At 39.9% G+C, this 25,212-nt stretch overlaps 1 protein-coding gene across 11 annotated transcripts in view; it reads right to left on the reverse strand.

Moving 5' to 3' along the window:
- map2 (microtubule-associated protein 2) overlaps positions 1-25,212 on the reverse strand; it is a 119,545-nt gene that overhangs the window by 2,914 nt on the left and 91,419 nt on the right. For 4 of the 11 annotated variants that reach the window (XM_080290616.1, XM_080290615.1, XM_080290621.1 and 1 more), the window contains 13 exons: positions 19,111-22,215; positions 18,771-19,013; positions 18,351-18,488; positions 16,932-16,993; positions 15,750-15,881; positions 15,407-15,548; positions 14,932-14,988; positions 14,478-14,785; positions 10,943-11,077; positions 8,940-9,032; positions 5,225-5,317; positions 1,774-1,855; positions 76-188 (listed from right to left, as the gene is read on the reverse strand). In XM_080290616.1, coding sequence (XP_080146742.1) covers positions 76-188; positions 1,774-1,855; positions 5,225-5,317; positions 8,940-9,032; positions 10,943-11,077; positions 14,478-14,785; positions 14,932-14,988; positions 15,407-15,548; positions 15,750-15,881; positions 16,932-16,993; positions 18,351-18,488; positions 18,771-19,013; positions 19,111-22,215 — 4,703 coding nt within the window. Of the gene's footprint in view, positions 1-75; positions 189-1,773; positions 1,856-5,224; positions 5,318-8,939; positions 9,033-10,942; positions 11,078-14,477; positions 14,786-14,931; positions 14,989-15,406; positions 15,549-15,749; positions 15,882-16,931; positions 16,994-18,350; positions 18,489-18,770; positions 19,014-19,110; positions 22,216-22,353; positions 22,388-23,350; positions 23,633-25,212 lie in introns of those variants that run through there. The other 7 variants (XM_080290617.1, XM_080290623.1, XM_080290613.1 and 4 more) reach the window with 6 other exon arrangements.

Raw genomic sequence — 25,212 nt, forward strand, 5'->3', positions numbered from 1 at the left:
ATGAGTAGGACAATCTCTCAATAACTTGATGTTTTCCCTTAAATGGCTGATTAGAAGCATGGAGCTGACACTCACCGTCACGTGGCCTCCACCAGGAATGTGGTGAGCATTTTCCAGGGAACCCACCTTTGCTTGGGCTTTGTCTTTGAAGTCCAACTTCACACTCTCGATACGCACATTACCACCTCCTGTTTAAAAGCAGAAGAAGTGTAAAAACTATTAAGTGAGAAGAGCGCTATATTAATTGTAAGTATTTATTTCAATTTTGAAATTGAAACAGCATCAAGTGAAAAAAAATGCGAATACTTAGTCACCAAATATCCACCTAATATCTACTCAAGACACGCCCACCTTATTAAGAAGTTATTAAAGGTCAGATGAGAGAGTGAGGTTAAAAATTGTGCAGAGTTAAAGTATGAAACCCCAGTAGCTTCTCAATGAGAGTTTAGGAATAGATGAAAGACTGTAATAAACATGGCAGAATGAACAGCAGGTGGCGCTGCAGGACAGTCCAATACTCTCTATGGGTAAATAAAAAGGGGATTCCATATTTCTGCCTGGGGCTTTGCTGCCAAAGTACTGGTAGTGCAACTAAATCTTTCCAGTTCTGTAAATTAAGCTGGAAATTCAGAAAATGATTTCAAAGGCCAATTCAGATAAATATAAGCACAAGTTCTGTGCAGTTATCCGGAAGAATAAAAAACATAAAACCACTTTTATGGCATCTAATAATTATGATTTATATTTTAATTGTAGAGCTTTTAACATGACTGTCACAGAGCATCACACTGCCCTACAGCATCAGAGAATTTATTTTGTTGTATTAATGGAAAAGAAATTTCAAACTTACCAACAGCAACCCCTATAACCAATATGCAAGTTTTCTTTTAGTGCAAGTCCTATGGACTTAGGAATGTTAAGGGATTACTGTGAAGGCAATTTATTACTTTGCATTTCAGAAATTTGGATGAACAAACATTAAATTGAATGTAAAACCCTCTCCAGGTTTGATGTAACCCAATTTATTAACATCATATCCCACACTCTAACACTCAAGGTATAAAGACAAATTTCAGAAAATGCTGCCAGGAACCAAAACACCTCCTACATGCGGCCACCTGCGGACACATCTATCAGGCTGTCAGTTTACTGCTTGCTTCCACTGTTGTTGCAAATTTAGATAAAGACTGGTCCAGGAGCTGCATCTGATTGACATGTTATTTCAGGAGTTAATAAAAAAACTGCCAAATGAATACATACATTCAAATAGGGCAGGAAATTCTTTGTCTAACAAATACAAGAAAACCGGTCTTAGAACGTCTAATCTGTGTCCCTTGGTATTATCGTGTAATGATAAGACCAGGTGGAAGCGCACAGGGGTTTACCTGGCATTGTAAGCCAGCAGCATCAAACAGAGTTGGGTGATGAATGTTGAACTCAACACTGTTTACCTGTCTGGCTTGTCTACTATGCACTTCCTTATGTCACTAAAAGAAAAAATGGGAGCGTGCAGTTCATCTTATCTACTCACATTTTTAGCTTCACATGCAGTCATACCTTGAGGCTTTCCAGTATAACCACAGTCTGAACTCAAAAGCTCATGAAATTTAGATAAATTGCTCAAGTGTATCTAAGCAGTTCGACGGCCTCCTGGACATCCCACATATAAAATTCATATTTGAAAGTAAGGGACTGCAGCAGCAACCTTCTGGTCACAGCACACTCACTGCAGTGCAGTGTTGCCCTCTTTGTAGGGGAACTGCAAACCTTTACCTGGCCGATGATGGATGTTGTCTAGAGAGCCACACTTGGAGGTCACATGGCTCAAGTCAATCTTCTTGTTCTGTATTTGTACCTGGAAGGAACACAGTCAGGAAAAGGCAAGTTTAGAGCCCACAGTTCAAGGCAAGATCATCAGGTCCCCCCCCCTGATTTATCAAGAGGAATACATCTGATCTAGATTGTACCTGTAACCGAAGCAACCTGTTTTCAAGCTGTAAGTATGTCTTGAAAATAATTTGTCCCATTTATAAAACTGAACAGATACACATAACAGTGAGAAGTGTAAGGCAAAGAGAGGGCAAGGACACACCGAGGAGGTCTGAAGAGCAACCCGCAGAGAAATGTGTAAGGAGTGAACTGATGAGACAGCAAACATAAAGCTTTAATCACAGCACGATGAACAAGGACAGATACACCACATCCTGAGATGAATCACGCAGACACGCCTGTGGTCAGCAACCTTTGCCATGTCGCTGATTTAGTACAAATGTCTTTTGTAACCAGTGATTTTGTGTCCCGTAATTTCAACCCTCTTTACAAGGCCCGGGACACAAAATGACATAAAAAGTAAGATGACACATAGAAAGTCACATAAAAAAAAAAACCACACCGCAAGCACACAATACTGTATGCAGCCTTTACCTACAATATATCTTGTTGTGGCCTTATTGTTTTGTGAAGCTGTGGACTGACAAAGAACACCAAGTCTCTTACACATGCAAAAGACTAGCAAAAGTATACCATATGAGTTTTAAAGAGAAGAGATTATAAGTGCTTTGTGTCAGCGTGGGTGAACATCAGGCTACTGTTTGGCACATCGCTCCTGTAGTCATGTCACTTAGGCATCTGTTAACCCCACTGTTGATGTTTTTCATTTGTATGGTATGTGTTGATTTCTTACATAACACAGTACCTTCTGCAAATGCAAATTCTTGACCTATTCATATAACTGAACATAAACCAGATACATGCATTTTTCTTCAGATGCGCATGATTGCTTAATTTATCAGTTCTACTAAGAAGTGAAAACACCAATCACACACAACATTAAAAACCATCTTTCTGAAGGTCTTTGTACAAAGCACCTTGGACCCATTAGGACTTATGGAGGCCCTGTATGATGATGGTAGTGGGTCCTTTAGGGTCCTTTAGTGTGCTGGAGTCTCTGTGGATCAAGTTTCTTCTGTGTGCTGCAGATCATCATTAGGGATCTTGGAGCCAGGATCGTCACCTTGGACTTTTGGTCTCTTAAAGTCATTGCTGAAGAGTTTTTGTGGCCTGGTGGAGCACATTGGTCTGCTGGGAAAGGCTGCTACCACTGAAAAAGGCTAGTATGCCTTCTTATGTAGGTTATACATGTAAAAGTATCATTGATGAACACAAGGATCCAAAGTCTTTAACAGTAAGAACCTTCATTAATTGCACATTTTTCATAATAAGATTACTAAACAATTATAACACTTTTCGTAATAACACTGTGATACATGTTTTTTTTATTTAAGCAATCAGTGGGTTTAATGTTGCCGATGATTGGTGTAGATTTTACACATTAGCAGAGTAGTACGATATCCATTTTTAATTGTTTCTCAAAAGAGAACTGCAATAATTGAGTGTTTGCATGCTTAATTTGGAGAAATGACATTGTTTTCTTTATTTATATCAAATGTAATAAAGATTTTCTGACTAATAGTTAATTATGGCTTTAATTTTTTCAAACCTTTGCCTCAGTTTTCTAGTGAGTTTTTTTAAAGTCTAATTTATCAGAGGCAATACGAACTGGCTCTTTTATACACTGACGGGAGCTGATGTAATCTCCAAATATAATAATTTGCAACAGAGGGAAGAGTAAAGAGCACTTCTCATGAAATTATGCACAGTTATATGCAACAACTTTTAGTAATGTTTGATTGCAAATGTTAATCTGCAATTTAATGTCCTTACGTTCAGCAACTCAGCCAACCACCGCTCTCCACCTTCGCTCTCCTGAGCGACCTTGACTTGTGCTGGGCTTGTCCTAAAAATCTGCAGGAACTGTCAGTTGAGCGGCCTTTGCGCTATTCTTCACTTGATGTGTACTGACACTCTATTTGAGACTCTCAAAACTAAGATGCTGCAATATATGAGCAAATGTGCTACCACGTGTCTCTTTAGGTTGACGGCGGTTTTCTGCAGATAATTAAAGACGAGCGATTACAAGTAACATGTAAGAATACAGAATAATACACACAATGCCAACTCTGATTTCACTACTTTGAGGCCGCTATTGTAAAACTGGGCACAGAATAATAGCTGTTTCTTGTTACACAACAGATGAATTTAATCACTACAGTCACCTGAACAGATAATATCTGCTGTGCCAAAAGCACTGACCTTATAAATGTTCCTGGCACTACTTTTTTCAGCTGCTGTAGCAAGAATCAAATAAAAAGAGGTTTTATGGGAACAGATCATTCTGAGGGAAGTGATATAAAGTCAAGAGATAAGTTTTAACTGTCTCATTGTTATTAAGCTTGCATAACTGTGCATTGTTAATGTGCATTATTCAAATCAGAAACTGCAGATGGAGCGCACACTATACCTGCTGCCTTCAGATGGCTGTAATCAGTCTTAATCAAGTGCTTCATGCAGCGTGCTACCTGTTGTGGATGAGAGATGCTGGCAAGAGTTTTGCTAGCAATGAGTGGGCTAATTTTGTTAAGCACTAAGTCTACTTTCTCTTCTGTGTGTTTCTGCATATGAAGAAGAAAGCCTTTATTAGCTTTATTTTCATCGTACATAAAGAAAATTCATTAAGATTTGATGAGCTTCTCTGTCCAGTACAAAATACAATATAGGATTAGAAAAGCATTAAGCAGAAAAGTGTAACAAACATGAATATGTACAAGCAGGAAGGAGCTTTTGGTACCAGAAGCTTTCTGGGTTTATTTGTTTTGTTTTGTTTTTGAACTTGTAGTCCAAGCAGGCTGTGTCTGCATGCAGTTACAAAGTCAAGATGGGGATCATAAAGACATTGCATTTGGTAAAATGCAATACTGAAACCACTGGCTATCATCTGACGAAGACTTAGCTTTTTTTAACATGCCCGCATTTTGAAAAGGATATATTTTTTCTAATCTCCTGATAACTTGGCTACATCCTAATATTAGCTAGTGCCCTTAGAAGCTAAGTCAGCAGACTAGTCAAATGTCAGGTTCTGGAGGCAGACACATTCAGCCCTTGGTATCATTACTTGCAGGACACAAACCACTGGTGGAGAATAATGCAAAGATGAAGAGCAGTCTAGTAAGAGCACTGCAAATGAATGAGTGACTTAACTATTAAACTGAGAAACAGTAAGGCAAAATAAAAATACAGGAAAACACAGAGGAAACACAGCACAGCACGGCACATAAATAATACCGACAACAACACTGACACAATGGGCTTGCAGCACAAGACTCACGTTTCCACCTCCTGCCGAGTAGCCACGCCTGTCCAAGGACCCACACCTAGACTGAACATGGCTATAGTCCAGTTTAACACTGGGGATGAAAACCTGCAGGGTGGAGGTGAGGAATGAGGTGGGAAAACGCTTGGGCTTAAGTCTTTTAAACAGTTTGTATACTCCCACTGTTTAAATAGATGTCTGACTGTGTTTGGCGGTACAATTGGACTAGTAGTTTCCCTGTTGCCCAGGACAAACATCATTCAACTGATACGATCACTTTAAGCTCAGAGGAAAAGACAATTTGATCTGACTCATGGCGTGAGCTGTGACAGTCTGTGAGCCTTGGTTATGTACCAAAATGCAACAACTGATGAACCTTTAGAAGCTAAAAACACAATTGAAAGTTCTTTGATTTGAGGCCACTACTTTAGGGATTGAGGATGATGAACATGTGAGTGTGTTGTGACGTGTGCTGACTCTCTGTAGCTGCAAGGAGAAAAAGCAGGAGTGAGATGCAGACAAAGCAGAGTTGGAACAGTACTGAAACAACAAATAAATAGCTTTCATTTTTATACGACAGCACAGCAAAAGCAATGGGGGTTTACACCAGATAAAGAAGTGACAGTGCATACACTTCTTACACATTTTGTGAATTAGAAAAGATGAGGACAACGGAGACTTTCGGGTATGTGGCCTCTGAACTGTTTTCCTTTTCCTTCACCGCTTAATGAAACACAAGGAGTGCTTTCAAATATGTGGACATCTGTTCAAAGAATATGGAAGACAATCAGTCTCGGTTCAAAACACTGCTGGAACAATGCTTATGTGCCGATGGGCTCAAGACAACCAGAGGCAATAAAGAACATATAAAGAATATCTCATTTGTGGGGGATCAGACGTCCTTTCTTATGCTATATTGAGAATTTCTTTAATATGCAACAGACATAGACAAAGAGGAAGTGTTTTCATTCAGTTCTCAATTAGCACAAGGTTTTCTGCTGTTACTTCCCTTCAAACATCGGGTATGCACAAGTGGTCTCATTAAACAGCTCCCGTGACCTATAAATGGACATCGAACCATAACTTTCCACCCACTGCCAGTAAAATGTTACACTATCAATAAATTTTTAATAGCTAAATATAACAGAGAATTTATTCCCCTTCTTTAAAAGAGGAATTATTTTTGTCTTTCTTCTTAATGCAACCTAAACACAAGGTAGCAAACTAAATGAATAATGAGAGCAGATTATTCATGCTTGTAACACCACAGAATATCCACAAGATATGCAAACCTCGTCTTGCCACAAAGCACCATCACTATAGCATAGCATGTGACCTATTATATCTCATGTGACCTAGAATTGTGGGATAAACTAAAGTGAGGAAACAAGCATTTTATGAACCCTCAGAAGGAAATAAATGGAGGAAAAAGGGGAAAAAATAGAAGAAGAGGATAGAAAGAAAAAGAGAACTCAACTAGTGGGAGATTTCTGGGGAAGGAAAAACACATTTAATCTATTGTCGACTCACTATTATTCGTATTATTCTACACGAAATGTAGGACTAGACCTAATACACACAATAGTGCAGGATTAAATGTCAAACTAATCACAGATACATGACGGGGGTTTTTTGGGGTAAAGTGCTAAAGAAAAGTTAGGCTACAGTATTCATATGGATCCAACAGGACTGCATGTTCAAGTATACTTTAGCATTTTAGCTAAGGCTATAGTCAACTGAGTGGATCTTTCTCTTAACCATCAGGTCATTTTTGTGCTAGACAGTCGGCTAAATATTAGAAAAAAGTCAGAAGCATGCATCCTCCTTGCTATGTTGTTGTTGGTCATTCATAATGCCAGTAATATATAACCTATAATACAAGTGACATTTGTCACCCCTTGAACTATAGTTGAAAAGAGACAACTGTATCTAAAATTAAGAACCGAGAGCCAAACTACAGTGAAAAGGGGGGTAATATACAAACTAGCTCACTTTGATACTATTAACCTACCCATATACTGCACAACACAACAAGAAGCAACATGTTGTACACTACCTAAAGAGATATGAATCAAAATATTTATTGGGAATTGGACTAACTAGAATTATACAGGGAGTGCAGAATTATTAGGCAAGTTGTATTTTTGAGGAATAATTTTATTATTGAACAACAACCATGTTCTCAATGAACCCAAAAAAACTCATTAATATCAAAGCTGAATGTTTTTGGAAGTAGTTTTTAGTTTGTTTTTAGTTTTAGCTATTTTAGGGGGATATCTGTGTGTGCAGGTGACTATTACTGTGCATAATTATTAGGCAACTTAACAAAAAACAAATATATACCCATTTCAATTATTTATTTTTACCAGTGAAACCAAGATAACATCTCCACATTCACAAATATACATTTCTGACATTCAAAAACAAAACAAAAACAAATCAGCGACCAATATAGCCACCTTTCTTTGCAAGGACACTCAAAAGCCTGCCATCCATGGATTCTGTCAGTGTTTTGATCTGTTCACCATCAACATTGCGTGCAGCAGCAACCACAGCCTCCCAGACACTGTTCAGAGAGGTGTACTGTTTTCCCTCCTTGTAAATCTCACATTTGATGATGGACCACAGGTTCTCAATGGGGTTCAGATCAGGTGAACAAGGAGGCCATGTCATTAGTTTTTCTTCTTTTATACCCTTTCTTGCCAGCCACGCTGTGGTGTACTTGGACGCGTGTGATGGAGCATTGTCCTGCATGAAAATCATGTTTTTCTTGAAGGATGCAGACTTCTTCCTGTACCACTGCTTGAAGAAGGTGTCTTCCAGAAACTGGCAGTAGGACTGGGAGTTGAGCTTGACTCCATCCTCAACCCGAAAAGGCCCCACAAGCTCATCTTTGATGATACCAGCCCAAACCAGTACTCCACCTCCACCTTGCTGGCGTCTGAGTCGGACTGGAGCTCTCTGCCCTTTACCAATCCAGCCACGGGCCCATCCATCTGGCCCATCAAGACTCACTCTCATTTCATCAGTCCATAAAACCTTAGAAAAATCAGTCTTGAGATATTTCTTGGCCCAGTCTTGACGTTTCAGCTTGTGTGTCTTGTTCAGTGGTGGTCGTCTTTCAGCCTTTCTTACCTTGGCCATGTCTCTGAGTATTGCACACCTTGTGCTTTTGGGCACTCCAGTGATGTTGCAGCTCTGAAATATGGCCAAACTGGTGGCAAGTGGCATCTTGGCAGCTGCACGCTTGACTTTTCTCAGTTCATGGGCAGTTATTTTGCGCCTTGGTTTTTCCACACGCTTCTTGCGACCCTGTTGACTATTTTGAATGAAACGCTTGATTGTTCGATGATCACGCTTCAGAAGCTTTGCAATTTTGAGACTGCTGCATCCCTCTGCAAGATATCTCACTATTTTTGACTTTTCTGAGCCTGTCAAGTCCTTCTTTTGACCCATTTTGCCAAAGGAAAGGACGTTGCCTAATAATTATGCACACCTGATATAGGGTGTTGATGTCATTAGACCACACCCCTTCTCATTACAGAGATGCACATCACCTAATATGCTTAATTGGTAGTAGGCTTTCGAGCCTATACAGCTTGGAGTAAGACAACATGCATGAAGAGGATGATGTGGACAAAATACTCATTTGCCTAATAATTCTGCACTCCCTGTATAAGGCATTCACCCATCCTCTTAATGAGGAAGGCAAAGCTTGAAGGGTACATACATTGGCTCCACGAGGAGAGTGCTTCAGATTATCCTTGGAGCTGCACTTTGACAGTGATGGTGTGAAGTCCTGCCTCTTGTTTAAAATATGAATCTATGGAAACATGCAGAGATATATGGACCTCTTAAATGGTAGATAGGAATGACTGTGTATTATCTTCGTATGCTTGATCGCACTGTCTAATACTCTAGGGACTACCGGATACTGATGATCAGCATACTGAAAAAGTGTCAGTGCACACATTTCTATTGTTCTGGAGCATGATTAATGCTTTAAAGAATGAGAAATCACAAGTTTGTGTTTTCTTTAACTGTTTTCTGTACCTCTTGCATTCATGTTGAAACAAATAGAGTTTTTCAATTTTCTTCCCATGAGTCATCAGTCTGCCAACCAGAGTATTTGTTTGACTTCTCTTTATGAAAAGTCTCAAGCCAACGCACATTTCTTCACATTTTCTTTCACTTTGAAGCCAGACTTTCTTGTAATGTTTAATGGTCCTGCGCAATAGTTCACCAGGCTTTCCAGAGATCTTTCATAGTTTTAATGAATAATTTCAGCATAAATAAGGCACCTCACGCAAGAGATGGACCCAGGTATTATCAACAAATAACAGACAACTTTTCAAAGAATAAATACATAAATGAACTGATAAATAAATACATGAATTAAATTGTCTCTTTAGGCTCTTTGTTACTAGCAGGCTGTCACAAAAACACATCTCAGCATGGTGTGTAGTGTGTTCTTAAAAAGTTTGAGGAAACTGCACAAGAAGAAGACTATTTGAACACATGAACAGTATCGGAAAGTCAAAATTCCACCAAAGACCTGACACATGACCCGAGAGATTCATTTGATCTTTCAGTTGATCCATCTACTGTTTACTGATTACTCATCAGAATTGGTCTCAATGAAAGGTTTGTTGCCAAGATGCCATTCATAAGGAAGAACATGATGAACACGATGAACCTATTGGTTAAAATAGTCAGTAGGTACAACAGTGAGTTTCTATAGCCATCTGTAAAACTTCTTAGAGGCTCCATCTTTGTTTGATGCTAAATTTTTTCTTATTTCTTATTTAGCTGGTTGTCGGTTCTTGTGTATTATGGACAGAAAAGTATCTTAGCATTTTGATCCACAATGCCATAGCATCTGGAAAGCATTTGATTGGCAATGGCTTCCTTATCCAAAATGAAAACGATCCCAAACACAATGCCAATGCAATAAAAGCATAACAAAATAGAAAAACACACAATGAAACCCAATCAATCAGGGATTGGCCTCCCCAGAGTCCAGACCTCAACTTTATTGAAGCAATGTAGGATCATCTTGACAGAGATTAGAGCAAAAGGCAGCCAACATCAAAAGAGGAGCTTTGACTGTTCTTCAAGAAGCCTGGAGAACTATTCCTGAACACTACTGAAAGAAAGGTTGCCTTAGAGTTTAGGCTGTGTTGAAGAATAAAGGTGGGCATACCAAATGTTGACTTAGAATTGTACAAACTCAGTTTTTGTTTTTTATACTATATGTTTGCACACATTTCAGTAAATCATTGTACATATTTCCCAAATGAGGGGTGGCTTAAGACTTTTCCTCAGTACTGTACAATTTCAACATGATGATTACTAAAATATTAAGAAAAAAAAAGAAAAATACTGCCTTTTGATTTTTTGATGTGACTGGTTCGATCCTATGTAAAGCAGCTACGCAAACACGTTCTGCTGCTGCTCTGTGCGATGGACTTTCTTCAGCACTTTAAAATTCAATAATCAATCAAAAGACAAAAGGCAGTGGCCACGTAATAATTAATTGGCTCTAAAATAGTTTTTTGTATTGTTAATATTAATGGCTCATTTGAATTTAAATTTAATCAATCAAATTACCTTTTCAAGATATTAATGAGTAAAATTACACATAGTAAATGCTTTCTTTTTAATTATTCCACTGGGACAAAGGTTTCCGGACTTTTTATTCAAAGTGCTATAATTAAAAGTGATAAGGTATACCAGCAGGTCCTGCGTCCAGGTCACGCTGTGTACCGCAGACAGACACAGAGTAACAGAGATGAGGCGCAGCACTGACTTCCAGATCAAAGAGGCCCTGCGTTTGGCCTCTGTTGGCCCATCTGGGTCCTTCTGTTTCTATGAGGACAGTCATTAGACAGGTCAGTAGCTGAGTATAGGCTTGCTATATTGCTGTGGGCTGGGGGAGGCTCACTACAGGAGCTGCTTATAGTAACACTATTTGGATCTTTGAGGGTGCTGTGAATATTAAGGTGAGGAGTACACTTCCATCATGTCATGTGACTACTGTCTATAAATATTTGCAACAATATAAATGCTGTCACACTAGTTTGGCTTTTTAATTTTCATTAAGTTTAAAAAAAGAGGTAAAATTATGCGCTATCTATAATTTTGTACTACTTCAGTGGTACAATAGTGACACTAGAGGACCATTTCAACAATGAATGTTTATAACACTGTACTGCAATAAAGGCTCCAGTTAAACAAATACTTTAATCAATCATTTGTTTCATTCAAATGTCCTAAAGTTTTCTATTTGTATTTCCATTTTTCTCTTATAATTAACACTCAATGATATTCTCAAGTTATTTGCTTTTGTTAAAAGAACCTTGGAGACATTAACAGGAGCATTAATGCAAGTGTTAAAGATCATTATATATGATAATTCTTTGCCAAGCTTCTCACTATATAGCAGCCAAGGCAGGTAAGCAGGTAAGAAAATAAATGGATGGATAGATTTGTAATTGTATAATTATAAATGCTTCTATTAATATGCATCAAGGTGTCTTTTAAATCTAAACTAAAATGTGAAGATTAATACAATTTGACCAATGTGTCAGTAGGCCCGACATATAGCCCGAAATTATAAAAAGTATCACTCTTTATAACTGCTGATAAATTAACATTTTAAAAAATAGAGATGAGACAGGAGAAATATCCTTTAACAATGTTATGGGTGTTGATGGTCCACCAGTGCGCACTCTGCAACTTCAAGATCTCAGCTGATCTGATCAGAGTCGAGCTGAGCGTTGAGTAATCCATGATTTGCTGTGATAATAAAACAATGACAAATAACTACACAAAACAAATGTTTTGTGTGGCTAAAAGAAATATTAAAGAACATATTTACAGTATATTAGCTTTTTAAATCACCAAATATCAGTACTGATATCAGTCATTATATTCAGTTTCATTTATGGGCATAAACATAGACCTCTGAACCTCAACAACTTATCAAACTACCACTGAAGACGAATAACGCACTGCATTAATCTATGCTGATTCCAAAATCAAAAGACTTTGTCTGAAGACAGCATGCTCATGTGTGAAACAAACACCTGTAATCAGAAGGAACAACTACACAATAAGGAGAATAATTCCCATTAAGGATCAGATATCTGTGCAAATTCAATAGATGCATTTGATAAATAGCCGCGTCTATCTAACAGGGAGATAACCCCCTAGTCAATGTATCTGCTATCTGTGTTACAGATAAGAAATACACAAAAGCATGACGTATTCAAAATCACACACAAGCAAACTAACACACAGTGGAGCAAAATCCACACTGAAATATTGGCCAAGCACTTCCACATCCACAGTGAGTGATGTGACTGTATAATTGAGTATTTACATTGCAAACACTGATGAAGCTAGTTATGAACACTTTGACAAAGCATAAACAGTAATGCTGTACACATGCTAACCCCCCCCCCAGAGAAGCTCAAGCGTGTTTCTCCTGCAGATGACAGGCTGGCATTTGGAACATGATCCCTCCCTATTTTATGGCTGACTGCACAGAGCAGCTCAGAGGCCTGCTAAGTCATAAAGATGCCAGCCAAACACTTAGATTCCTAATCAGGTCATCAGCAAAGGCTTGTAGGAACTGATGGCTACAGACACATTGCTTCCTGGTGCAGTGCTGCCTTTGTGTTTCAGACTCGAGACATTTGTCAAAATGTAAGAAATGTACCCCGAGACACTGTGCTAATGCAGATTCTGTGCAGCAACAGAAAACAAGATTTGTAATTCTGATTTTGCTGAACTGCTGTCTTTGCTTTAGAGAGCCAGGAGGAACGCTTACGGGACAATACTGCTCAGAGTTCAGACTCTCGCTCAGGTGTCATAGTCATGTCATTTTCTGTTTACTGAAATCTCTAGATGGAGAACTGCTTGGTGGTGAGAAATCACAGGTAAAAATAAAGCTGACATAACATAAGCTAGCATTTACTGCTTTAAAATTGTAAAAAATGTATATATACATATTTTGAAATCATTCTTTAGACCTTTATCTCAGTGTTTATCTTTGGGATAAACTCACAATCAATCACAACAATGTTAAAATGACTTTTTAACCTGCCATCAGGTGGCAGTCTATATTAGTCTATATTAAACTCAGAGAAAAAGAGCCTCGGTCTACTGTGTTGATGGCAACAGATATATCAAACTGCTTTCATCCATCAGACACAGAGCAACATTTACAGCTCTTGAAGACAAATTTTTCTGCAATCTGATTAACGCAAGCATACTTTTACTTTCACTGACAGCAGCAACTGATATCTGAACTAATGCTTCACATAGAGACAACAGAGGAAGACAGCCACAAAATCAGACTGGGAACTGAAAATATCTAGAAGTGGTAAAGAACTGCTAAGCTGCTGTAGGTCTTGATTCACCATATAAATAGTTTAGATGATAAATCACATGTCCAATAGGTTTATATATCATTAAAATCAACATTATAAGTTGAAGTACATTTTAGGATAGTCTATCAGGTAAAGGAAAAGTTTAACACGCTACACTTTACATTGTATACATTGTAAATTTAACCAATGGACACATGTAATTACGTGTGATTTTCCTTTTTTCTTATACAAAACATCATTATGTAATATTTTGTACTCTTTTTTTTTTACGATGATGGATGGGCAAGATTATTCACGAGCTAGCAGCAGGCAAGGGAAACTAAAAGACTAAAGCAGGACTTTTAGCGAGGACCTAGAGACGGGAGGAAACACATGGGAAATAAGCATCTTAAAGCAGAAGAAAAAGACAGAAGATGTTAGACAAAACCTTATAATATTATTTATACGAGGAATGGTAAAGCAGACCTCATCACAGATCAGTGGTCTGTAAATATATTGTACAGATTTTTCTTGCAGATCCATATGAAACAGTTATTTGACTCAATTTTTTCCTCCTATTGAATGTTTTGTTGTTGCTTTATGGTTCAAAGGTCAAATCCTGAGTAAAATCTGCTAGGAGGCAAGCATTAAGTTTCTTTGCATGCTCAGTAAATCTACCTATATATACCTAATATACTTTTTATTTCTATTACATGTAACTTCCTGAAACAAAAATAAAATACATGGCAGCTTCTGTCTCTGAGATCAGTGCAGAAGGGAGAGGTAGGAAAAAAGGAAACTACAATAAGCAGTAAAACCAAATGTGAAGATGGAAGAAAATTAGCAAGCAGTTAAAAAAAGCTGCAGATTTCTGGACAAAGTAAAAGTGTTACCTGTCCTCCTTTAGGCTGATACTTGATATTCTCTGTGGAGCCAATCTTAGACTTGATATTCTTGAAGTCAGGGAGTGGCTGGTTGATAATACGGAGCTGCTTGGGTGTTGTTGCAGGTGACTTGGGTGGGGTACGGACCACAGCCACCTTCCTCTCCTGACAAATCAGACTGAGGGAGCGTGGGGTCCCGGGGGTCCTCGAAGATGATGAGTAACTGGGAGGAGTTCCTGGGGTGATGGCTGTTGAGCCAGGGGTGCGTGGGGTGGAGTGGCCACTGCGAGCTGAACGTGAGCGCACTGATTCTGTAACTGGTAAGATGACAAATACAGGTGATGGAGGTGGAGGTGAAGACAGGCTGCAATTCCTTTTATTCAAAATATTTTGAGTCCACAGCACAAAATTACAAAATGCTCTTAATTTATATCTAGAAATAGTAGAAATAGTCTGTAATTACCTGTCATGCTAGGAGCTCGCCCTGTCCTGTGTTCTGCCCTCATCTCAGTGCGAAATGCTGGAGAAAGGGAAAAATCAAAAGTTTTGGATTTAGTGATGGAGAATGAAGAAAAAGAGGAGTTTTAGTGCACGCTAATAGTCCAACATAACATTTTGGCTTTGTAATAAAAGTAAATTAAGTATTAATATAAAAAAACAAATGTTAAAGATGCCAGAAGACAGACAGAAATAGAGCGAGTATGCAAAAATCACTCATTAGCAGATGTCAGCTGGGACTTCTTAAAATAATCAAGCATAAGGCCTTATGAGTGTGCTTTTCACTTTCTAGAAATATTTTTCTAAAATTGATCAACAGTAGTAAAGACTGAATTAGTAGCATTTATCGCACACTGGAGGCTATCAAGAGTTTCGTTTTAGACAACCTAACGTAAACTAAATGCTGATACTTTGTACAGTTTAGGGGAACTGGACCCTACATGTGGGCCTGCGAGGAGCCGTAGAGCCAGAGCTAGTGATAGAGGTAGAGCTCTCTTCATGGTCATGGGGCCCACGGCGACTCATAAATGAGGTGTGGCGTGGCACTGAAGACCTCTTCTCTGGGCTCCGTGACCCACCATCCTGTTGGAAAGCATACAGGGAGCGCATTGTTAGGCCAGTCAGGCAGACTGAGGTTTATCTTTTTAATTCAATGTGAAACAACAGATATCGTTTGCAAGCAATATTACAAAATTAAAGCAAATAATATTCATGTTTGCATGAAAACATGTATGAAATTTCCAGGACTTGTGCAGGAACCCTGTCACTCTTCCATCCACCTACCTTAGCTATTTGTTTCTGTAATTCTGTGGAGCCCTGAGGCTCTGCTGAGGATGGACGAGGTCTATCTAGCGAGGCAGCCGCTCTGGATATGAAGGTGGGGATCTTTGTAAACGGTAAATGATGGGCATGGCACTGAGATGGTACAACAAAGAGGCGTGGTTGGTGAGGCGCATGAAAACAAAATAAAGAACACAGGATGACAAAAAGTGGTGAAAATACCACTGCTACAACATGCATCATGAATGCACATGATCTCATGAATCATGTGGAACAATTTACTATGTAATCTATTAAAGCAGCTCCTCTTGCACATTCATTTTAGTAAGAAACTGAAAACTCATGGGACATGAAAATATCAAACAAATAAACAAAACTTAAGAACGTGAGGGATACTCTTCATCATGCCCATGCAACAGCAACGGGCTACACTGCAGAGCATGGTATTAGAAGACACTTTCAGTATGCTGTGATGACATGACATTTAGGAAATATAGAAAGCATGTTCTTTTAGACACAATAACTGTCATTACCATGGCGGAGGAGTGAAATGGAGTCACGACCACAGGCACTGGAGAAATGTCACAGGTTGGTTCAACACCCACTCAGCAAAATAAACACTCCAAATGCGTCTGTCTTCACTACTTGTGCAAAAACCCATTAAAATATGCCAAGAAGAGGAAACATTTTACAAAATGTAACCACCATTAATAATTTTCTTCATGAAATATGAACAAAAAACTAATGCAACACCTGCCCGTGTTAGTGTGTAGATGGAAGGACAAAGCATTTGCGTTATCTGGATGTGATGTGTTATTGTGTTAATGTCTTTTGAGACTTTTTTTTTTTGAACTCCGCAAGTCACCCTAGGAAATAACATCATTTTAATGATTCTACTGATAATTGTTTTTTCAAAATTACCGAGATGCTTTTTGTTTCAGATCCTGCAGAAGTCAAGATGTGTATTAGCGGTTTCATATTAATAGCAAAAAAGCAAAAGTTTCAAATATGTTGCACCAAAAAAAGGTTCTGCCTGTTTATAGTGTTCAGTATCCATTGAGTTTCTCTATGCCTATAATTTAATTGTTCATTCATGCTGACTGCCAGCAGAGTTTTCTTGGAATCTCTCTCAGTGTTTTTTGTGCCAGAGGTCGTGCCATTGTTAGGTTTGTTGAGTATACTTACCGATGCTCTGTCACGAGACTGTCTGGCAACGCTGAGAGGCTGACGACTGTCAGGTAGGACCTCTGAGGGACGGAGACAGACAGACAGAGAAGTTCAGGGAAACAAAAATACTTCAGAAGAATTTGTGCGTTAACCTTCGTACATTGAAGGAGAAGGAGTTAGGGCTCTCTAAATGCCCTACTTTGGAGGATTACCCCCATATTTATATCCTTGCAAGAATATGTTCCCATTACATAAAATGTAAAAATTACAGACATCCAACTTTGCATTCTTAAATGTGGCATGGTAAGCAATATGCCAAATTCAATGTTCTATAGGAGCTGGATGTTTCTCTCTTGACAGCTTTGTTCTGCAAAGATTTGGCAAGATATCACACAGAATGGGGGATTTTGTATTATGTAAGGCAACCTTGGAAAAAAAAAAAATCGAATTGGGGCATTGCAGCAGTATACTGAGCTTTCCTCATCACTGACACAGAATTCAGTCCGTCAGGGGAAAATGGAGAGCAAACTGCCTCTGGGTCAGAGCAGCATTAGCAAACCTAGTAATAAGTTAAAGGGTGGCTGTCACTTAGCAAAGTCTGTCTACCATCCGGAAGGTCAGTGGTTCAATCTCTGGTACCTCTGGTCTTCATATTGACGTGTCCTTGGGCAAGATGCTGAGGCCCCCATATTGCCCCCGATGCATTGATCGTAGTGACAGTGTGCGTGTAATAGAAAATGCTTCAAGGCATAGACTATATTAAAGTAGCTTGTAGTAAAAAGTGCTTTCAGTACTCAGAGTGGAAAAGTGCTTTTAGCACCACGGAGAAGATACCACAAGTTGGAAATGGCTAAACTGGATATGTAATTTAAAAGACCATCGAGGTTGTGAAGGTCTATAGTTTCTTTACTGACAAGATTCATTATTGTGACAAGTCAGCTGGACACCAGCAGCTGACAGAGAACCTAGATACAAACTGCAAAAAAAGATTTTATGAAGGAAAGATGTATTCATAAAGAATAACATCTTTATGAATGTGTTAGGAATTAAAGTATTATTTAAGTTAACAATACTGTAGTTAAGGGAAGTGTGCTGTGCCTTCTTAGACACATGTATATATGAGCATAGGTGTAAGCACAAACAAATGCTTAAAACAGAGAACACAAGTGAGACAGTATTTGTTAGCTCGGAGAACGAACAAAAAACACAAAAAAAGCAAAAAATACACAAATGAATCCAAAGAAAATATTAATGAAAGTCAATCTTTATTATGATGAAACACAAAATAAATGCATTTGAAAACAAATGACTAACAAAACTAATAACATTAAACAACCAATAAAACAAAAATGAAGCGGAGGCGAGACAGGGAATGCTGTTGCGGTGACTGTCCTGCAGCAAGCACCAGCTGTGTGACAGACCAAGGCAACGTGTCACCTGTGGTTATTCTCCTGGGGCAGGAGTGGTGCTGGATAGGACGGGTCTGGCGGACTGCTGCTTTCCCCGCAGTCCTCTTGGACGGGGATTGAGTCCGAGTCTCCATTTTTTTGGCCAGGTCAGCCTTCTTTATCACTGCTGCATTATCGGAGAAAAGAGGACCAGTGACAACAGCAGAGGAGTGCAACCACAGACAGAGACAGTCGTGTTATAATACGGAAAACACCACAGAAAGCCTGTGTACGGTTCATGCATACTGAATATTAGCTATCTATTCAATAAGAAAGCCTGCATACAAAACAGTCAGATACACAGAGTGCTGTGTTTGAGGAGCAGCTGACTTGAACATTATTTAACAATGATTATTGCTTCAGTTATTGACTTTATTTTACATACGACGAAAAATAAAATTACAATAACCTTTTTTCTTCTTGAGTTCCTCTTTGGGGATGTAGGCAGGTTCTTTGCGGGTAGGTTTGCGTTCTGGAGTCGAGATTCGTCCCTTAGGCCGCCCCCCCTTAGTCTTGGCTTTAACAGGCTTTTCCTGTTTCTCTGTCTTCCACTGTTGTGCCAGTTTGTTCTGGACCACAGCAGGTTTTTTGACCGGACTAGACATCTTGGGCAAAGGCTCAGTGTGCTCCGTTACCATACTCTTATCGTCATCTGCAGTGTGGAAAATAGGGCATGAGACTTTATTCAGTTTGTGTATTTGAAGCTGACAAGAGGGAATAAAAAGAAGAACCAAAAAAGGTGATCTCACCTTGAGTGTCAACCCAGGAGCTGTCCAGAATGGAGTCATCCATTGTGGTTTCATCTCTATCATAGCTTTCTGTTGGTCCTTCTGTTTCTATGGTCTGAGCCTCCCTCTCGGGGGAGCCGGGAATTTCAGGAACATCTCCCATTTCCTCTAAACTGGCAGCCTCTATGTCCGCTTCCTGAGCCAGCTCCACAGACTCTTCTTCCTCTTCTTCTTCTTCTTTCTGGGCAGCAATGCAAACTGCTTCGGCCTCAGGTGGGGCAGAGAAACGAACGCTGTGGCCCGGCTCTTCGGCTTCATCAATGGTTTGGACCACAGTAATGAAATCATCTTCAACTGTCACCACAGACTCAATGGCAGCATGAGCCTCGGGTATTTCCTTCGTCACGTCGCCTTTGTCCTTCATCTTCTCAACCTCAGCAGGCTTTATTGCATCAGCTTCTTTTTGTCTTGCATCCACTTCAGGCTGGTCTGCAACTTTTGTGTTCATCTCTTCTTCCTTCTCACGCTCTTCCTTTTCTTTCAGCTGCCTTTCTATTGTTTCTTTCTCTTCCTTCTCTCTCAACTCCTTCTCTATTCTTTCTTTTTCCAGCCTTTCTTTCCTTTCTCTCTCCTCTTGTTCCATCTTTTCCCTCTCTTCTCTTTCTTTTCTCTCCCTTTCTTCCTTTTCCTTCTTTTCTCTCTCCTCTCTCTCTTGCTTTTCTTTCAACTCCTTTTCTTCTTTCTCTTTCTTTTCTTTCAATTCCCTCTCCTCTCTTTCTTTCTGCTCTTTTTCTTGTTTTTCTTTCAACTCTTGCTCCTCTTTCGCTTTCTTCTCTTTCTCTTGCTTTTCTTTCAACTCCCTCTCCTCTCTCTCACGCTGCTCTCTTTCTTGTTTTTCTTTCAACTCTCGCTCCTCTTTTTCTTTCTGCTCTCTCTCTTGCTTTTCTTTCAACTCCCTCTCTTCTTTCTCCAATTTCTCCCTCATCTCCTGCTCTTTCTGTTCTTTCTCCTTCCTTTCTGTTTCTTCCTTCAATATCCTCTCTGCCTCTTCTTTCTCTCTCCTTTTCTGCTCTTCCCTCTCTTCCATTTCTTGTTCTTTCTTTTCTGCCTCTTCCTTGATTTTCTTTTCTTCCTCCTCTTTAAGTTTCTTCTCGACTGCTTCTTTCTCTTGCTCTGCCTTCATTTTCTTTTCTGGATCTTCTCTCTCATCTTTGTTTATGCCTAACACAGGTGAAGCTGATCTTTTCGGGGAGCCATACATTTCTCTTTGTTTAAGTTTGGAGGGTGAGAGCACTGGGGAGAGCAGCTTGTCATCATCGATATTGCTCTCCACAGATGAGGCAGATGAAGTTTTAACAGGCCTGGCAATTCGGTCCTTGGCCACACCAGTCAGCTGGTACACATCTTCAGCATCCACTTCCTCATAGGCTTCCTGATGCACCAGCTTCACCTTCTCTCGAAGCTCCTGCAGCTCTCGCTCCTCCTCCAAACTGAGAGGCCTGTCCTCCATCTCCAGTTTCCGGATCTGCCTCTCATAGTCAGCAATCTCAGTTTCTGACGCTGAGCCTTCACCGCTGGCTTGCCGTTCAGTCTCGCTCACTGACCTCCCACCTTCCTCCAGTGTCACAGTGACAGTTGGTGTCACAAAAGGCTCACAGGGCTGAGCAAGTGGTGTCTCGCTTACAGAGGTAATCATCTGATCATCTTCTTTGTTCTTTTTATTTTCTTCAGCTGAATCTTTTCTCTCTTCTTCTTTCTGGTCTTTTTCTTCAGCTGCATCAGCAACTCCTGATGGCTGTGTCTTATCCTCCAAAGACACATCTCTGACTGCTAATTTTCTTGCCTGCTCAGCTACCTTTTCCTCCAGGACAGACGGGGTGAAGACTTGTGCAGAAGTGTCTGTAGGGCTGAACACATCTGCAGGGGACGGCATGGGCCCTGAATATTCACTAAAAACACAATAACCCATCTCTTCCAGCTGGCTGTCACTCTTTCTAGCTCCAGGACTCTGTTCCCCTGAAATTAGGCTAGCCAGTGGGTCATAATTTAAGGCAGAAGAATCAGATTGAATCGACTTCCTCCGAATGATTTCTGGGTCACTGTTTTCTGATTGCAGTCCCGAACGGTTACCAGCAAGGTCAAGCATTTCGGGCAAGTCTTGTGCCATTACTGTGCCATTTTTATATGTATTCTTGGGAGGCTCAGGGGATTCTGGAGATTCCGGTTCAGGACTAGGTTTTGGAGGCTGCTCTGTGATCCTTGGAGGAGATGAGGAGTCTGAAGTAATGGAAGCTGCCGTCTCAAGTATGAGTGGAGGGAAAGATGGTGGCTTATCTGCAGATGGTGTGGTAACTGGAAGGTAGTCTGCTGAGTCATCTAAGCTTCCACTGGTATATGACATGATATCTGTGGCCAGTGGGGAGAAGTTTCTTTGTCTACCTTGGCCACTTTGATCCATTGCTCCTATGGTGATGTTAAGTGAGTAACTCCTCTGCTCTAAGGCAAGTTTACCTGGGGAAAGCCTGCAGTCATTACTCCTGTCAGGAACTGTAAATACCCTAGTGTCTTCTGTTGTACTTTTTTTAGCTTCAGGTTTATCTTGAGCTTCAGCAAGTGTGCTGTAGCTGATCTCAGGAGAACTGGTATCATCAGTACTCTGCTTTTCACCAGCTCTACTCAGTTCGTAATAACCCTCACCTTTACTGTGAGGACCTTCACTAACCTCCATGGCTGATGTTTCAAAATAGGCTGACATCCCAGATCTGTCTTTTGTGTCACTTGTTGAGTCTCCTCCTTGAACTTTGGCTCCCACTGATGTGAAATCAGCAGGAGAGCTGATGCTGCTGAACTCTACCAGCTCCACTGATGGCTGCTTCTCTGACACTGTAATCGGCTCACCATATGTAGGCTGAAGTGTGAGCGATCTGACGGGTTCCTTGGCTTGACTTTGAACATCTGGGGGTACAAAGGATGGCATATCCATGGTGGGACTCTCTGGTACAACTCGTTCACCAGCAAAGAACCCTTGGATCTGGGGCTCATAAAACTCCTCTGGGCGTTTCTCTGATCCAATGCTGTCAGGGCTCATGGATCCACTGTCCTGCTTGTCTGTCTCCATCTTCAAAGCTGAAAGGATATCTGTAAGTTGGCTGTTCGATCATTACAGAAATGCATTGTTTTAGCATGCTGTGAATGAGATATCTATTAAGCCAGGGTCTGGAAAAGCTATGACAAAAACAGGCAAAGCTCTCCTCAGAAACTTACAGCACAATGGTACGGCCATCAATGAAGAAGTACGGCGAGATTACGCGGTCCACCAAGTCACAGATGGATGATAAAATGGGATGGTGGCGTGACGGAAACCAGCATGAGGCAACTGTGATGTTGCTTTATGGGAAACAAGCAATAACAGATGGGAGAAATATCCATGCTGACCTTCAAAACCATCAGATACCAAGTGAAATAACATTTCTGTCATTCAGTAAAATGAAGTGTTTAGTCAGTTTGTCAAGTTTAAAGCTTTTAATATTTAAATAGTTTTCACTATTGTGAAAAATCTAGGGTTTAAATGTTCAGATGTCAGTTTATTAGCACAATCATGGAAGAACTTTACTGGTAAATGACAGATAAATGCTATATGCTGTCACCAGCTAAAGGTGACAAAAACAACCCAAAAAAGAGAAATAATTAGGAATTAAGCTGATACAGAAATGCATTTGATGAGATGGTTTTACCAACAACTGCACCACACTGAACATGAGACAGCCAACACAAAATCCCCTGCAAACTCTGTACTCAGATTCATGATACCAATGATTTATGCACGTGTTGCAGGAATGAATCATGGCTACAAAACTGCGCACAGCACTGGCATACCAGCACTAGGCAATGTATAAACACAATGAAAAATCTGGAAGCTTATAGCAGGTGGAAAAAATAAAACCAGCAACCGTCACGATTAGCATCACTTCACTTCATCATACCACTACGAAAACGGCCGGCCCCGAAAACCACAGCAAGTAAAAGAAAATATAAGCAAAAATACACAATAAAACCAGGTTAAGTTAAAACAATGTGGCTTTTTTTCACCAACAAGCCTGTGTTGCCTTGCAGCCGCAGCAGAGCGCAGGGAGGATTACTTGCCATTCCACTTGAATTATAATGCTTATAAGTTATACATTTCCTTTGTACACATCTTGCGTTCTTATACAGTGGGCAATGCAGGAACATGCAGGCAGGGAGAGCAGAGGGCAGGACACACCTGTCTCCGGGCTCTCCTCACCCTCTGCTTCCTCCTCCTCTCTGTCCATAGAGCTCTCTGCAGTAGCACTAGCTGCCTCAGCCGGCTCCAGGTCTAGATCCTGGGCCTCGTCTATGGCCTCTGCCTGCTCTAAGGGCTCAGCTTGGGGGCTGTCCAGCTCGGGCTCTTCCCCACTCCACTGCTGCTCATCAAGAGCTGCCTCGGACTCTGCTGCCTCTGCACTCTCCTCCTCATCTTCCACCTCCTCCTCGTATTCAGCTGTAAGAGCCTCCATGGTCTCTTCTTCCCGAGAACAGGGTGAAAGGGGGACACATTAAGACTACAGGCAACACAGACTTGGGTTATGTGCGAACACAACTTATGACGGGACACTTTCAGCTCTAGGGAAAGATGGCCTAAAATATTTATTTGTTCACACATATATGTACATTACACATACAGTACAGACTGCTGTTATTTATGCATTTTTTGTTTTCTTTTTATCATATTAGAAGAATATGTTTTTCCCCCCAAATATCTGTCTTTTTAAAATATTTTTTCCAGTCCATAAGCAAATCCTTAACAGATACTGACCTTTGATCTTTTACGACTAAGGTCAGTTGTTTAGTGGTAAAGATAACAGGAAACAACACTTCATGGCTTTACACTGCATGGACAGGATACTATATATGCAAGTAAATGAAGGAACATTGTATTCATTTGAGTGAAAGGAGAGTTAGCTGCAGATCCACCGTGACAATGTCGCATCTTTCTAAGGATTTGCAGCTGATCGTACAAAGTGGTTGCTAATAGTCATTAAATATGATCATTTACATTAGTTTACACTAACTAGAAGTTAATAAATGTCTTCAGTATTACACAAATGTTAAGTTCAGCTGAGATCTGTGATTCCAAACAACGACAGTAAAATATGTCCTGTAAGATAACTTCTGAATCCCTAAGCTATGGGAGTCAAGAGTTCTGGCTTTTCATTTCATTTTAATTTAATATCTCTGGAGAAAGAACTTTCTTTCCTGCACTCTTTTGAGCAAGAAAAAAAAAATCAGCAGCATCAGGAAAGTTTAATAACTGAGACAAGTTGAATCGGTTCGAGATGGGCTCTTGGTTTCTCTATATTACTTTTTTTGTATATTACTGGATAGGGATTTGGATTCTGCCATTAGATTTCCAAAGATTTATTATGCTATTTTTACAGCACCTTCACAGCATTACAGTCATACTAGACTTTACACTTATTTTGTGCTGAATGACTGACAAACTTGTTAAAAAATGCCAAAAAAAACATGAAAAATCAGCTGATTATTTTTAGATTGGTTTGCTTTTTTAAAAGGTTATTTATTATGCTTACTGATGACCCCGAATAACAAGAACAAATGAATGGAATGATTTTTTTTATAACAGAGTTGATAATGGGTGTTTATTAAAAAGGCAGAAGGGCCTCATAAGACTGCATGTGCATGACGTCCACATTTCTGAACCACAAATGTGGGTGAATATGTCTGAGCTGAAAGTCTTCCTTGTTGCCACAGTGAGAGTGTAAAGGTAGGTACGGATGAGTGTAGAGGGTCTGACATAGCACAGTATGGTTTAGGGGATGAGAAGTAGTCTGGAGAAAAGAACCAAAATACATCTCTGGGTCTCCAAGACATCTATGAAAGGCTTATGGTCATGTTCCACAAGTCGGACTTGCACGATGGTCTGACTGATGAGCGAATGGCAATAAAACACTGTTATTTATATAACTACTTTGAACCGTCACTACTATGTGTTAGAGTTAACAGCATGGCAAACACGGATAGCAATGGGCTTGGGTAAAAGAAATTTAAAACAGAAGAGAAATATGGCTGTTAAATTAATATGCT

The sequence above is a fragment of the Astatotilapia calliptera genome, chromosome 16 (assembly GCF_964374335.1).
Source record: "Astatotilapia calliptera chromosome 16, fAstCal68.1, whole genome shotgun sequence".
Taxonomy (NCBI): Eukaryota; Metazoa; Chordata; class Actinopteri; order Cichliformes; family Cichlidae; genus Astatotilapia; species Astatotilapia calliptera.